Source organism: Takifugu flavidus, chromosome 7 (genome assembly GCF_003711565.1).
Source record: "Takifugu flavidus isolate HTHZ2018 chromosome 7, ASM371156v2, whole genome shotgun sequence".
Classification (NCBI taxonomy): domain Eukaryota; kingdom Metazoa; phylum Chordata; class Actinopteri; order Tetraodontiformes; family Tetraodontidae; genus Takifugu; species Takifugu flavidus.
In genome coordinates this window covers 1376009-1392896 of record NC_079526.1, presented here as the reverse complement: position 1 = coordinate 1392896, position 16888 = coordinate 1376009, and the positions used below count along the sequence as shown (strand labels likewise).

General features: G+C 46.1%; 1 protein-coding gene and 1 long non-coding RNA gene across 2 annotated transcripts in view; one reads left to right on the top strand and one right to left on the bottom strand.

Moving 5' to 3' along the window:
• Positions 1-16888, top strand: part of LOC130528417 (inactive N-acetylated-alpha-linked acidic dipeptidase-like protein 2) — a 54740-nt gene that overhangs the window by 27068 nt on the left and 10784 nt on the right. Inside the window, exon 2 of the mRNA XM_057037746.1 lies at positions 16184-16277. Coding sequence (XP_056893726.1) covers positions 16184-16277 — 94 coding nt within the window. The remainder of the gene's footprint in view (positions 1-16183; positions 16278-16888) is intronic.
• LOC130528419 (uncharacterized) lies at positions 6844-10106 on the bottom strand. The gene is made up of 3 exons (XR_008951289.1): positions 8638-10106; positions 8398-8503; positions 6844-8206 (listed from the first exon to the last, which is right to left on the bottom strand). It is a non-coding gene; the product is annotated as an uncharacterized LOC130528419 (long non-coding RNA).

The window sequence follows — 16888 nt, the reverse complement described above, 5'->3', positions numbered from 1 at the left end:
AATCTATCCCTGAGAGGTTCAGGACCAAACACCATGACCTCATCCCATCCCCCCACTCTCTCTCTACCCAGCCGGCCATCAGCAGGAGGGTCCCCTTATATGAGCCTGGTCCTGCTCAAGGTTTCTTCCTGTTAAAGGGGAGTTTTTCCTTGCCCCTGTTGCTTGTTTGGGGTTAGGCCCTGGGATTCTGTAAAGCGCCTAGAAACAATTCTGATTGTAAAATATGCTATTTAAATAAAAATTGATTGAGTCTTTGTTTTTGATGTCTTCTGTTATCTGTTATCTGATGGAGCGAGTGAATCCAGACACTGTTGCAACTGCCCCCTTAGAATGTGTCATCCATCCATTCATCCATCTCTCCATCCATCTATCCATCCATCCTCTACTGCTTATCCAGCGTCGGGTCGCAGGGGCAGCAGCCTAAGAAGAGAAGCCCAGACTTCCCTCTCCCCAGCTACTTCTTCCAGCTCATCCGGAGGGATCCTCAGGCGTTCCCAGACCAGTCGAGAGACATAGTCTCTCCAACGTGTCCTGGGTCTTCCCGGGGGTCTCCTACCACCCCAGTCTGCCAATCCAGCAGCACCGCCCCTGATGTCCAAACGATGTTGCAGAGTCGAGTCAACCACGACAGCCCTACAGCATCCAGAGCCTTAAGGAACTCTGGGCGGATCTCATCCACCCCCGGGGCCTTGCCACCAAGGAGTTTTTTGACTACCTCGGCAACTTCAGCCCCGGAGATATGAGAGCCTATCCCCAGGTCCCCAGGCCCTACTTCCTCACTGGAAGGCGTGTTGGTGGGATTGAGGAGGTCCTCGAAGTATTCCTTCCACCGATCCACAATATCCCGAGTTGAGGTCAGCAGCACACCATGGCCTGATTTTTCCAAGGCCTCACCGAACTCTTCCCATGCCCGGGTCTTTGCCTCGGCAACAGCCGTAGCTGCACTCCACTTGGCCTGCCAGTACCTATCTGCTGCCTCAGGAGTCCCACAGGCCAGTAAGGCCCGATATGACTCCTTCTTCAGCCTGACGGCATCGGGCATTGCCGCCATGACAGGCACCAACCACCTTGCGGCCACAGCACCGGTCAGCCGCCTCAACAATGGAGGCACGAAACATGGTCCACTCGGACTCAATGTCCCCCGTCTCCCCCGGGACATGGTCAAAGCTCTCCTGGAGGTGTGAGTTGAAGCTGCTTCTGACAGGAGACTCTGCTAGGCGTTCCCAGCAGACCCTCACAATACGTTTGGGTCGGCCTGGTCTGTCCGGCATCCTTCCCCACCATCGGAACTAACTCACCACCAGGTGGTGATCAGTTGACAGCTCCCCCCCTCTCTTCACCCGAGTGTCCAGAACATGCGGCCGCAAATCCGATGACACAACGTCCTTGTGCCAAATGCACATGTGGACACCTTTATGCCTGAACAAGGTGTTTGTTATGGACAATCTAAGTCAAGCACAGAAGTCCAAGAACAAAACACCACTCGGGTTCAGATCAGGGGGGCCGTTTTTTACCATCACACCTCTCCAGGTCACACTGTCATTACCAACGTGAGCATTGAAGTCACCCAGGAGGATGAGGGAGCCCCCAGAAGGAGCACTCTCCAGCACTCCCTCTAAGGACTCCAAAAAGGGTGGCTACAGCTGAACTGCTGTTTGGGCCATAGGCACAAACAACAGTCAGGATCCGTCCCCCCACCTGGAAGGGAAGGGAGGCTACCCTCTCATCCACCGGGGTAAACTCCAATATGCAGGCACTGAGCTGGGGAGCAACAAGAATCGCCACCCCTGCCCGTCGCCTCTCACCATCGGCAACTCCAGAGTGGTAGAGAGTCCAACCCCTCTCGAGAAGACTGATTCCAGAGCCCTTGCTGTGTGTCAAGGTGAGGTTAACTATATCTAGTCAGAACTTCTTGACTTCGCGCACCAACTCAGGCTCCTTTCCCACCAGAGAGGTGACATTCCATGTCCCTAGAGCCAGGATCAGCCGGGGATCAGACCGCCAAGGTCCCTGCCTTCGGCCGCTACCGAAAACACAATGAACCCGACCCCCTTGGCCCCTCCTGCAGGTGGTGAGCCCATGGGAAGGGGGTCCCATGTTAGGCTGTGCCCGGCCGGACTCCATGGGCAGAGGTCCAGCCACCAGGCGCTCACCAACATGCCCCACCCCCAGGCCGGGCTCCAGGAGGGGGCCCCAGTGACCCGCATCCGGGCAAGGGAAACTTGAGACCAATGTTATTTATCTTCATTACGGGGTCCTGGGCTACGCTTTGTCTGATCCCTCACATAGGACCTGTTTGCCATGGGTGGCCCTACCAGGGGCATATAGCCCCAGTCAATGGAGCTCCTAGGATCATTGGGACACACAAAACCCTCCACCACGATAAGGTGGTAGCCCAGGAGAGACCGTGCCTCCTTTCTTATTTATGTTATTCATGCATCCTCTTTTGACACGTCTCCCACAATGATTGTGTAGTACAGCGGCATACTTTTGTGCATTGCTGCATCTTCTCTATTCAATATTTTTTTCCTGGATTTACACACAGTTGACCCTCCTGGCTGAAGGAGATCCTCCAGAAGATGGAGGATTTACAAGCCTGCAAAAAGCAGGAAAAAACATTTGTGGCGAAGGGCCTTAAAATCACACTAGACTGGCACCTAGTAGAGTTTACGAGAATCTTTTTGAGAATGAATGATAGTCTTTCTCCATGGCTTATTCAAACCCAGCCCTGAGTTTTTGCCTCCCGGACAGCTCGAGCTGCAACCTGCTTGATCTGTCGGCACTAATCTACTGTATAGGCCAACATGGCCCAATAGAACTCCTTCAGCTTGACAGCGCTCTTACTTTCAGTGTCCACCACAGTGTTTGGGGCCTGCCGCCACAACTGGCACCAGAGACCTTGTGTCCACAGCTCAAAGCTGCTACATCAGCAATGGAGGCAGAAAACATGGTCCACGCCAACATACGTCCAGTGGTCAGATCAACTGACAACAAAGTCGATCATCGACTTCTGGCCCAGGATGTCCTGTTGCCATGTGCAATAACGGACACCCTTATTAATGAACATGGTGTTGGTCATGGACAAACTGTGATGAACACAAAAGTCCAATACCAAAACAACACTCATGTCAGGGAGGTTGTTCCTCCCAATCACACCCCTGCAGGTGTCATTGTCAATGTCCACATGGGCATTGAAGTCCCCCAGAATAACTATGGGGTCCCCAGTCAAGGCAATATCAAGCACCCTCCCAGGGACTCCAAGAAGGCTGGGTCCTCTGTGCTGCCATTTGGCAAACAACAGCAACAGACCTGTTCCCGAACTGAAGACGCATGAAAATAAGTAGTGGAAAGTCCAGCTCCTCTCAAGGAGCTGGGTTCCAGAGCCCATGCTTTGTGTGGAGGTGAGCCCAACTATCTCTAGCCAGTACCTCTCAACCTGAGCGGGAGCTTGTGTGGGAGCACAGGAAGTTGCCTACAGGAAGTTGGTCCCACGCTGCCATTTCGGGTCCCGTTGCCACAGACCCGGCCACCAGGCGTGGTTCAAGAGTGGGGCCCCGGTAATGCCAATCCAGGCAACGTAAACAACTTTGATTGTGCCCTGTTCATGGTGATTTGCTGAACCACCCTTAGTTTGGTTCATCGCCTGTCTTCTATTTATGGACTACAGCTCTACTTTCATTGCCATAGTTTGCCACAGACTGGACTCCAAGTTGAGGAAATTGGTCAAGAACATTTTAACAGACAGAACACTTGTGGTGAGGTTGGCAAATTACACCTCTAGCCCACTCAACATCTCAACATCTCCAGGGATAAGTCCTGAGTCTGCTGCTCTACTACCCGTGAATGAAGCTACTCACCACTTCACATCACCTTTGAGTTCACGAACAAAACGGTGGAAGTATGCCTGATCTTTAATGGCTCCCTATCTGGCAGAGGTGGATGCACTGTCATTATGGTGTAATAAATAATCATGGATTCAGGAGGGAGACACACACAGGCTCCTCTCAGGATATACAGAGCCCTGGTGAACAGAGTACAGAACTACAGGTACCTCGGAGTCCACATCTCTCAGGACCTATCACCATGGACCACACACCTCCCCCATAGTGAAGAAGGTGAGAAATCACCTCTATCACCTCAGATGGCTGAGGACATTTAAGATCTCCACAGAACTGCAGAGGACCTTTTACACCACAGCAGCTGAATCTGTGCTTACCTGGAGCATCACTGCCTGGTATGGAAGGCACACTGCCATGGACAGGAAACTCTCCACTGAGTTATCCGCTGTGCTGAATGCAACACCAGGACAGCATTAGGCACCTTCACCAGATGGTGCACCACCAGAGCCATGAAGATCAAACAAGACTTTCAGCACCCCAGGCAATAAACTCTTCCAGTGGCTGCCATCTGGCAAATGACTGCACAGGTAAAACCGATAAAGGAGGAGATTCTTCCCGAAGCCATCAGAAGACTCAGCTCTCAGCCCCACTCATCCCTCCATACACCGTCCTTTCAGGCATTCATATATACACTAACATAAGTTCATTTTTTATTTATATTCTTCTACTGTAAATTTGCCTATTTGTTTTATTGTATTTTACTGTGCATGGTGGAGAACATTACACTTTACTGTGGGTGTAATTCCATAACAGACAAATCAATAATCTTTTTTATATGCATAGTATAAAAAAATGTTAGCGCTATATATTTGTACAACAACAGTGATTACATTTTTGACATGGAATGAGACGTGGAGCCAGCAACATTCAGTTGGTTTTTGATTGGATGGCTTCCTAGGAGTTCACTTCAGATGTTTTTGTTGTTAGAATTTATGAAAAATAACTGACCTGCTCATCTCCTTTATTTGAAGCTTATTGTAATTAATGTCTTTGAGGGCTGTGTGTCTATTGTGTGTCTTCTCATTAGCTGACAGCTGTCATAAGATGGTTATGGAGGTTCACCAAATAGTCCTCACATAATCAGGTTAGGCCAGCAAGCTCTCGTTCATCTAATTAATGGAAATTAAATGAACGAGAGCTTGCTGGAGTAGGGTTATGGAGTAGGTCCAAGCGTAGAGAGCAGACAGTCCTACAGCATTAACCACAGAACTGTAGATAGGCATGCTCATGTGCTGTTGGCTGAGCTAGCAGCTATGATTCAGATTGCTCTGGCTGCTGACTGATGAATTATTAAAACAAAACATAATGCAGTTCTACTGTACGGATGCCATGAAACACTAGAGGGTGAACACATAGCAAAACAGCCCAAGGCTTCTTTACTAGCACTACACAAAAGTGCTTCTGCTCAGTTTTGTTTACCGCATGTGCTTTTTATTCCCCTTGTGAACCGAGTGACAAAAGAAATACAGTAATAATAAATGAAGATTCATCGTGGCTGAATGTTGACAGATGGATTTACATGTCTGATTTTCTCTGTGTTCTCTTTACTGTTTCTTAGTGATTGTAACAGTTTTTGGAAACATGATCACATGCCGTTATTTTAAACATTACCTCCTTATCTATGTTATGTGCAAATTACTACTGTGAATTTAATCCAAACCACCTTCCCAAAATACAGACAGAAGTTTAAGTAGACTGAATGTGAATGGTTGATTGTTCTTCAGTGTTGTTCTGTGACAAGCTGGCAACTCATCCATGGTTCAAATTGTGTCTAAATGTTGACATCCTGGAATAGGATGGACAGATTAGAGCTACCATTGGAGCAGGAACCACTGTCACCGCATTCAGGACAATGCAAATAAATGTGCCATTGAAACAGGTGCTTTACAGTTTGCAACACCTTCAACAACACAAACAGGTCTGTGGTAGAAATGCAAATAAAATCAGAGCGGCAGTTCTGAAATGTCTGAAATGAGAGTTTAAACATTCCAACAGAGATTAAACGTTGCTGTTTTATTAGTGGCAGAAATTCAAACTTTAACCAGTAATTATCTGTTTTAATAGCCAAAGCAAACAACTTAAATGTTCACTTCTTTTACAAGATTTTCTAAAATTTTACATGAATTTGGGACAATTTGTTTTAAGTGCATGGATGCTGTCAGATGACCATGGCAGGTATCCTCATGGCTCTGTGTCCACGTTGGCTGAGAGGGATCAGAAAAGAGACAGACTTTGGCGGCAGACACGGAAGTAATAATCTAAAATATATTTAACTGAGAAATATATTTAAACATATTTAACTGTGAAACACCAAATGACCTTTGTTCTCAGTGAAACCAGGGACTATTTTAGTGTGATGACAAGAATTAGCTTGTCCATGAATAAAAAAATCCCTCCTGATCAGAGGATTTACATTGTTCAGCGTTGCTGTGGTGTGATTTTGCTGTGGCCTTTGATCCTAAACCAGATATTTAAAGTGAGCCACATCAGTGCTGCTGTCATAGCTGCTAGGACCTTCTTACTCAGGAGATCCACAGCAGCTTCTGCTCAGAGGATGGCCTTTACCAGTGCGGAGCTGTGGCCACGTTCCCCCACCCTGACCAAAGTACTGTTACACTCTTAAACAGAGTCATCGGCCCAACAGTTGGGTTCAGGCTTCAGCCACGGAGGTGTGACTGAAGGTGGAGGAATTCTTCTAAAGCATCAGAGTGAGCAAGAACTTTTGCAGTGATTGTGGATGAGCACGCGCATGCACAGCTAGAGACCAACAGGGCAGAACTACTGGCGGGTAGACACAGCCGTTTACCAGAGCTTTGCAACAGATTCAAATCCTGAAGGAACGCAGAGACTCAGAATATGGAAGGATCTGCTGGAAGAGGCACATTGTCATAAACCAGCTCAGGGCTCAGACAAATTAGGGAGAACACACGGGACGGATTTTAGAAAAAATGGAATTTATTGATAGGAATTCTCTTCAACCAAAAGGAACAAGTTGTGGAAAGTCTGTAAGGTCAGTAATGAATGCAAGTGTTGGCATGAGGGAACATGTAGTGTATAAAGATGGTGCATGCAAAAAAACAAATCAAACCAGAACACCGAAGCAGACCAGGAGGGAGCCAAGCAAGAGACTGACTGCCAAGACTGTGGAGCATTTATAGCCCTCACAGCTAATCAGTCCAGGTGAGCTGGATTGCCACTTAGCAGCACTTGGCCCACCCACTGCCTGCAGAAGGGAGGAGACAACAGAGAGGCAGGCAGAGAAAACACAGTCAGGGTCATCACAACATCAGTCAGTAAAGAGATGAACCTGACTAGCCATTAGGCTGCACTACATCCAAAGAGCAAACCTGGAATCTTGGTGACACTTCTGTTTTGGTTCTTTTCATCATAAGAGGCTGTTGCATTATTTTATGATATCTTTAAACGTGCATGTGGTACATTTCCTTCACATGGTCAGGTCTTCTTACAATGCTGAATAGAACCTGTTCTGAAGATGCAGAGGATGCTGTTACAATTTAACTTATGGATGTGGAAGAAAATATGATGCTGCTCAGGTTGCTGCAGAAGAAAGAGAAAAGCCAGTGAAAGAGGAGAGGCCAGGCAGTGAGGCTACAGTCAGGCTGAAAACCACAAGGCCGTTTGATTGACAGGCAGTAGATGGGTGAGCTTTCATTGTGTTTGCTGAGGATTCTCACTGAATATGAGAAAAAAGAGTGTATGTGTGTGTGTGTGTGTGTGTGTGTGTGTGTGTGTGTGTGTGTGTGTGTGTGTGTGTGTGTGTGTGTGTTCCCATTCTGCATCCATAGCTGCCAGGTAAGCAGCCCATCAAACTGGTCAAAAGTTCAACTGACAGAACTTTTCAATAAAGTGATGCCAGCAGGAGACGTAAAAACAAAAAAAGTCTAGAGAACCATTCTGGGGTAGCAGCAGCTCAGAGCCTGGAGGAACCAAGCGGCTCGTCCTCACTGACTGCATGTGTTCTCAGGATGTTCATGCTGTAAGCAGAGTGTAAAACAGTGAGCAAAGGGTTCTTCTACTTCTTCTTGTGGATATACTGTAGAAGGATCCGAAGTGATCTATGGATTTGTAGTGATCATGGAAAAAGAATTGCTGAAATTTGATTTTGGCTTCCCAACTTTGATCCAGACATTTGCTTCTTTACAAACACAGAAAATGGAGTTTCAAGTGAAATCAAATGACTCAAAAACACTTCAAATGTGCTGCTAAAATCATCAAAATCAACACCTTATTCTGTTAGTCCGACGGAACACTTGAGCTCTTCTGATGACCGTGTTGATTATTAAGTCCTGTTGAAGAAGAAAAATTGAGTTCATGAGCTTTATTCTGATTAAATAGGTCCCTCCTTTTGGAAGGCTTTTTCCCAGCATTGTAACATTTTCCCAGTGAAGGGAGCTGATAGTGATATAATCAGCTGGAGTGTAGACGTGATTCACAAGGGACCCAGAGTACAAGTATTTTGTTTTCTGTGTTCTCTCACTTCAAATCTGGGACAGTTTCCCCAAAACCTGCTGTATTCTTCACTTCCTCTAAGCACTTCAGTCGACTGTGTCAGGCTTTGAGTTAGCAGGAGCACCAGATGGTTCCTGGGAACACAAAGAACGTTGTTTCTTTCATTGGGAGTCATTCCTGCCTCTTTTTGTGTCTCTTTCCTGACACCTTTCCTTCTGCCAGCTCTGCCCTGGTTCCCCTGCCTTCTTTAGACCCTTTGTTGTCCTACCTGTGTCGATCACCTTCCGCCTTCAGTTTCCCTCCATCTCAGCCTCCGTTTGGCTCAGCTGATACTGGATCTTCTTGTAGTTCACCGCCCCATCCTGCACACACCTGGTGGCAGTAGCAGCTGCCTGATGCACATAACTCCCCAGTCTGGCTGCTTCAGCCCCTTCTGATAAAAACAGGAGGTTCTCCTGATCTTCCAGCTTGTTTTCCTCCTGCACCATTGGAGTTCTTCATATCGGCCTGCCGTTGTGTTTCTTACACATCTCTCTGTCATACAGATGTAGCAGTTGGTCTGGAGGCTGTGAGAATCAAGCTTGACTGACTTGCTGAAGGACACAGCAGCAATTTCCTGCCCCCAGATGAAAACTCCCAACAACCCATTTCCCAAAACCAGACGGAAAACACAAGAGAAATGTAATCTACACTCTGCAAATGTCAGCCTGCCTGCGTTTTCTGGCAACCTTAAGGTCAATGAAAAGTCAAATTTAAATTTTACAAGAGAAAACAAACCAATCAGAACATTCCATCGTTGTTGACATTCAAATATATGGAGGCGACAGCAGCTGCTGTATGGAGCACTAGGATGTGGAGCCCACCAACACCTTGATGACCAATCATCCAAGCTGGATGTGGCTCTGAGAGGGATTCAATAACTGGTCGATCATCTGTCTGTTGTCATGCTTTTATTTACAGCCACTTGCAGCAAATCACAAAGGATGAAATCAGCCCAAAGCTAAAGAAAGAGAAGCAGAAGAGAAAAGAGCTGCTTCAGGAGGCACAAGCAATGACATCACACAGTCAGCACATGTCTGCTCTAAAACACCATTTTCAGATAATTTGTGTTTGAATACAGTACACACACACACACGGGCGCGCACACTAACACAGAAACACACAAACACGCACACACAGGCACACACACACAGGCGTGGGGCTCGCTGCAGACGGAGAAGCTTGACTACATTTCCCTGGTAAATCAAGCCAGCCCATCAGCAGGAGCACTTGACCTCTGACCTGTGGGTGTTCTGCAGTCTTGCCTGCTCTTGCCTGGAGGCAGCAGACACTGTAACGTAGCCTGGCTGCCAGATGAACCTGGCTTCAACTCCAGCCTTCTCTTTTAGTGTGCATTATTGCAGCTCAGCTAATGCTGAGACAACTTCAGCAGCTCTGGTGTCGCTGCATTCTATCTGCTCTGCTGCTCTATCGGTTCCTTTTGACGCTGAATTTGGAATTATGGTGTGGTTGTGTGGTTTTGAGGAAAAACCAAAACAATACTTATTAGGAATATGCTATTGTTCTCTAAATGGCAGGTGATTTAATCCTTTCATGCTTGACCTTAGTCAGAATCATAGCCCAGGTTTCTACTGGCCATCCATCTTGCAGTGCATTTACAACACAAGTAATTTTTAATGGCTGCCCACTGAAGCGACCAAGTGTGAACGAGTTCAAGCCTGCGTGGAGCTCCGAGGGTGCAGCTGAAACTGAGCCGAGCACATCGGCCAGTCCAAGTTCGCATTGGCGTCAGCCACTTCCGCTGACACCCAAAGAATTTCCATTTGAAAAGAAGCTGGAGTCAGCTGATGCCTCATCCAGCCCCACTCTGGATGCTGCAGTGTTTGTTTATGCACTGAACCTTAAAAGAGTTCATATGTGCTGTTGTTACATAATGTAACTACACACTACATGCTTTATTCATGAGGTCTATTTTGGCCCAGAGAACTGACTGTCCTGAATCAGAGGAGAAGCTCTCCATCTCTGCAGTGGCCTCCAGGGAAAACAAAGCAGGCAGATGAACAGAGACGGATAGAATTTACCCTTTGTTGAGAAAGTGATGGAGGAAACCATCCTCAGTCACCTGCTCTGCTTCCACCATGTGGCCCTCAGCATTTCTGATGCCTCTGTTCGGAAGCAGCGCTGCTTCTTCGCATGTCCACATGCACGTGTTCATGCAGAAAAGGATTCAAACTGCAGCTGCCAAAGCGAACATGCCGCAGCAGCGCCCCCTGCTGGCTGGAGCAGTGCAGGAAATCTGTCAATTCCAAACAGCATCCTGTTTATTCCCCTGCTGCCTTCATATTTTAAAGATTAAAGAAAAGTTATTAAAATTGTCTTTTTAATCATGTCTAAAATTAAAGCTATCCTTTGAAAACACTCTCATGAAGCATTTATGCATCAGCATGCTGGTTCTCAGCTGAGTTTCAGCCTTCCTGGTTCTGTTTCAGAGGAAATAGTGAGTGAACCAAGCAACAGAAACCAGGCTGAAGGTTTTCTGCTCATTATTGAGCCATCAGGTCTCAGTCTGGAGAGAGTTCCACTACTGTGGAAAACATCATGTGTGGTTCCGGTTCCTAAGACTGCGCACGCCAGGGAGCCCAACCACTTCAGGCCAGTGCGTTTAACCTCTCACCTGATTAAGACCATGGAGAGGATCGTTCTCACCCACCTCCAACAGCTGGTGGACAGCAAGATGGACCCTCTACAGTTTGCATATCGACCGGGCATTGGTGTGGATGACGCGGTCATCTACCTGCTACACCGGTCACTCTTACACTGAGAGAGCACTGGGAGCACTGTGAGAGTCATGTTCTTTGACTTCTCCAGTGCCTTCAACACAATCCAGCCATCATTGCTGAGAGGGAAGATGGAGGGAGCCGGAGTCGACTGTCACCTAGCTGCCTGGACCACCGACTACCTCACCAACAGACTACAGTACGTGAGGCTCCGTGACTGTGAGTCTGAAGTGGTAGTCTGCAGCACGGGGGCACCGCAGGGTACAGTTCTCTCTCCCTTCCTCTTCACTCTCTACACATCGGACTTCTGCCACAACTCGGACAGCTGCCACCTCCAGAAGTTCTCTGATGATACAGCCATCGTTGGACGTGTGTCTGAGGGGAATGAACTGGAGTACAGGGAGGTCAGCACCAACTTTGTCACCTGGTGTGAACTCAAGCATCTGCGCATCAACACCAGCAAGACAAAGGAGGTGGTGATCGACTTCAGTAGGAAGGCTTCTCACACTGCACCAGGGAACATCCAGGGTTTGGACACTGAGATCGTGGAGGAGTACAAATACCTGGGTGTTCATCTCAACAATAAACTGGATTGGACTCATAACACAGATGCCCTGTACAAGAAGGGCCAAAGTCATGTCCATCTGCTGAGGAGACTGAGGTTCTTTGGAGTGTGCAGGTCACTGTTTAGGACTTTTTATGACTCTGTGGTGGCATTGGTGATCTTCTACGCTGTGGTCTGCTGGAGCTGTGGAAGCTCAGAGAGGGACAGGAAGGGACTTAACAAACTGGTCAGAAGGGCTGGCTCACTCCTGGACTGTTCTCTGGACTCCATTGATGAGGTGGGTGAGAGGAGGATGTTGGCCAAGCTGACATCAATTATGGACACCCCCTCTCACCCCCTACACGAGACTGTGGAGGCCTTAAGCAGCTCCTTCAGCAGCAGACTGTTACACCCACGGTGTAAAAGGGAACGTTACCGCAGGTCATTTATCCCAACTGCCATCAGATTGTTCAACATGCACAACTGTTAATGTAGCACCAATAACCCAGGGTTGGCATATTTGCACTAACTAATCATCCTACCTCTGGAATGTCTTATTTGCACATCTTATTTGCACCTTCATCTTTCTTCACACTGTCCGACACTCCTTCTGTACATAATTTTTAATTTCTGTATATACAGGATAATGTACATAGCAATGTACATAATATTAGAGTCTTTTTTTTTTTCTTTTAGTAGTATTCTGTATTGTACACCACGGGCTGCCGTTGTAACGTGTAATTTCCCAGATGTGGGATCAATAAAGTTTTTTATCCTTTATCCTTTACAGTTTTTCTCAATTGGTTTGGTACATTTCTCACATCAGAATTGAAATTCTCAAAAGTTCTTGTTCAATTGTCACATCATCATGCCATTTGTGCAGATGAAAAAGGCAGTTTCTCATTGCATTGAACAAATTGCAAATGCTTTTGTCCATCCATGCAAATGATTGTGTACAATTCTCAGGTTTTTCGTACATTATCAATTGCTTTTGTCATGCTAATCAAAATGCTTTGTTATAGGAATCTATCAAATAGTCTCTTTCCCCAAAACATTTAGGCTATAGTTCATCATATAAGTCTTCACATGCAAAATGATTTACCAAGCCATCATAACATGTCAAGCATATATACATTTCCATAAGACATTTGTCTGTAAATATGATCTAAATTGGTAAATTCCTCCCAGGTGAATCTAGACTTTCTCTAATGAAAAGAGTTGATCAACCAATGATCGACAGTTTTCTGAATGAGCTCAAGGGAGCGGCAAAGGGGTGGCAACATAACTATGTGTGCCGCAATATCAGATAACGGTATGCTGACACACATTCCACTGATGGGTCCATACAACTCTGAACGTCTAACAGCATTCCTAGACACTTTGTACAGGGATCATATCCTAGGTGGCCCAGCCGAGAATATGGCCCAGCCCAAATATGCCATAATATGGGACAATGTAAGCTTCCACAAGACAAACCTAGTAAGGCAGTGGTACGCAAACCATAACAGAATGGTGATGGAGTTCTTACCACCATACTCCCCATTCCTCAACCCTATTGAGGAATTTTTCTCAGCCTGGAGGTGGAAGGTGTATGACCAAGAGCCACACACACAAGTGACCCTTCTGGCTGCAATGGATGCAGCATGCCAAGACATTACTGCAGATTCCTGCAGAGCATGGATTAGGCATGCAAGAAGATACTATCCACGCTGCCTTGCACGGGAGGACATCAGGTGTGACGTGGATGAGAATTTGTGGCCTAACAGACAGGAACGGGAAGAAGCTGAAGATCAGGATTGAGATTAGAATTTGGGGAGTTGTTCATATTTTTTTGTTTACCTACTGTATGACCTATGTTTATATTTTTGACCTATGTTTACTTACGTATTGTATTTCACCTTTGTTATGTGCAGTGCTGTCTTTTTTTTTTCTTTACGCACTGCAATGTCAATGTTTGCCAATAAAGAAGTCATTCTGTAAATGTGAATCTTGTCTTTTCCAATCAATCTTACACATATACATTATATGAGGTCAAATGTACAACACTTGTCATCACACCTAAACCACATTTTACATCAACATGTCCCTTCAAAGTGCACTATTCAATTGCCAACATGACTAATGAATTTGACTGTCTTATCCGTACACAATGACACAATGATTAAACATTCTGATGGCACTGACAAGTATATTGACACAAAAACTTGCTTTTGAGGGATGGACTAAGGATTTTGAGCAAGAGACTGGCTTTTGCAGGTGATCCACGGTGTTTTGCTATTTGTTCAAACTGTTTTGAGAAATGCACTTGATCTTCTGCAAATTGCAAGAATGATTGGAAAAATGTACCAAAGTGATTGAGAAAAACTGTAATAGCTGCGTCCTCCACAGGGTCTCCTGAGAGCAGATGAAAGGTCAGGTCACAGGACAAAACCAGAGCAGCTGTAAAATATTCAAGGCTTATTTGTTTCCTTTCTACTCCACTCTGTCAGATTTTTTTTTTTTTTAAAGTTTGGACTGTCTGCTTCTTTCTGTTGTGTCACCACCTCGTTTCTCTTCCTTCATTCTCAGCGCCTCCTCTCCTTGTACACTGCATTTTCACATTTCTGCCTCAGAAATAGAGATGCGCCAGAAATAGGAGCATAAATAAGAAATCAACGTCCTTTTCTGTCCCGCTGCATTACAGCCTTTTGATGAATGCTCTCTCACAAGCCTCAATGCTCTAATTTTCCCTCCTGCCAGACTGATTTCTGTGCAAATTACAATGAGCCAGAGGACTGAAGGGCAGTAAAACACTTCACACAGCAAAAGCACAACAGCAGAGGTGTGAGAAGTCAGCCAACAGGGCTCAGCTAGAACAACAATATCCAGTATGAAATTCCAGAACAATCTGAAATCTGCATCTTCCCTCTGTCATATAATGCTGTTCAGGTGAGATCAGATCTCACGAGCTTCAGCTTTAATTGTGAGTATCATGTGAGGGTGTGGGAGAGGCGCAGTCTTGGTCACAAATCATGAAATCCCCAAATGTCCAAAAGAGCAACAATATTACATTTTTTGAAAGAAAGTGGCATTATAGCTCTCATTTAACCCTGTAGATGGCAAACAGGGATCACACAGACAGAAGTCTTTAAAGTCCTGTCTTCCATGATTGGTTTTACTTCCATTATTATGATCAGCGAGAGTATCTGCAACACATTCTGTTGTCTTCAGAAAACTAATCAACTTTGGAAGCGAGATGGGCACCGACGTGGGCCGTCATCCTTCCCTCCTGCTGTGTGCTGCTGTTAAAACATGCGTTGGACGCTTCTAAATGACAGTTGCCTTTCTCTTCAGCCATTCACATTCCTTCATTCCAGCCGCTGTCACAGATGCCTGCATCAAGATACTCTTAGCTTTTCAAAACTGCCTTTAGAAGAGTGGTGGATGGCTAATTAGACTGCTGTTTTAGCATCTCTTCTCTACACTCATGTTGAAGATGTTTCATGATCATCTACTGTGTATCTGCTGCCTGTCCAGGTACGGGAGGCTGACTCCATCGCTACTTTAAGATCAGACTTAAAACCTACTTCTTTGAAGAAGCTTATTGTTGTTAATTCTGTAGTTCCAGTTATTATCATAGACAGACAAATTATCATACTTAGGGGGTCGTCTAATCATTAGGTCACATCTTAGCTATGCTGCTATAGGCCAAGGCTGCCGGGGTCGGGAAACATGATCACCTGACAGGCCTCTGTCACCCCACTGGGTCATGGTTTCCTCTCCTCTCCTTTCCTCTCCTTTCCTCTCCTCATCAAGCAGACTAGTTATGCTGATTCTTGTGTAGTTTGTCTGCCCCCCCCCCCCCCCCCCCTCTATTTATTTACCGGTATCGCCGCCTTCAGAGCTGCATGATGACCTCCGGCCCCGCTGACCCGTTGTATAGTGTATTTTGTGTGTCTTTCTGTGCTCTGAACCTCTCCCTCCCTCTCCTCTCCTCTCCTCTCCTCTCCTCTCCTCTCCTCTCCTCCTCTCCTCTCCTCTCCTCTCCTCTCCTCTCCCCCTCCCTCTTCTTCTCCTTTTCCTTTTCCTCTCCCTCTCCCTCTCCTCAAGGTTTCTTCCTGTTAAAGGGGAGTTTTTCCTTGCCACTGTTGCTTGTCTGGGGTTAGGCCCTGGGATTCTGGAAAGTGCCTTGAAACAATTTTGATTGTATAAGACGCTATATAAATAAAGATTGATTTGATTTGATTTGATCTGAAATGTACTCACCTCTCCTACATCTTCTCTGTTCTATATTCATTTTTAAATTATTTGTTGCTTTTATAATCACAGCATTATTAATTACATGTGCTGATGGGCCACAAACTGTGTTTAATGTCTGACTTGGTCCCAGCTGTAAACATCAGGACTTACAGGCTAGTAAAATCCTGTGACAACCAGCCAAAATGATGTTGGAGGTTATGAGTATTGTGAGACCCGAATGCAGCAGTCCTTCAATCATGGGTTTTTTTCTGCAGATGACAGCAGAGGCTCTTCACCGTCTGGTCAGTGATCCTGTGCTGCCGTTTTACCCCCTGGACATTGCATTGGACGTCCAAAACAAACTCAAAGGTAGGCTTTCAATAACATGGGAGATTCTGGATCATGAAAAGAGATTTAAAATCTGCCAAAATGTGATACAAGGAGAAAGAAAGAAGCCTGAACTGGAGGCTGTGATGGACAGAGAAGTGGTGAAAAGTAGACTGACTCTTAATGCTATATGCATGAAACTGTGTGTGAGCCTGAACTCCCACTGATTAGCAATCCCAACACTATGCTAGCGACTGATGCTCTGCAAATGACACACCACGTATCAGGAGATTCCTCTAAAAACTGTGGAGTGAATCCAGCAAAGGTGGAAAACAACTGTTTTACATAAACAGAATGTGCAAATCCAGTAAAAGCCCTTTAAATCGAACAGATTCAGTCATTGTGGAGGTTTTGAAATGAGTAAAATGATGCTGTTCTCTGACAATCTGACACTGAGAACATGGCATAACAAAAGTCCAAATTGGAGCTTCTGAAGCAGCCCAAGGCTAAAACACAGGAAGTCTGAAACTATTGACCCAGCGGCTGAGGGAACACAGAGTGTCTGTTTTGGCCTCAGGTTGGGGCCCCAACTGGGGCGAGGGTCAGTCAGCAGGCAGGCTGAGCTACACCACTATTAGGAGCATTAAGAACCC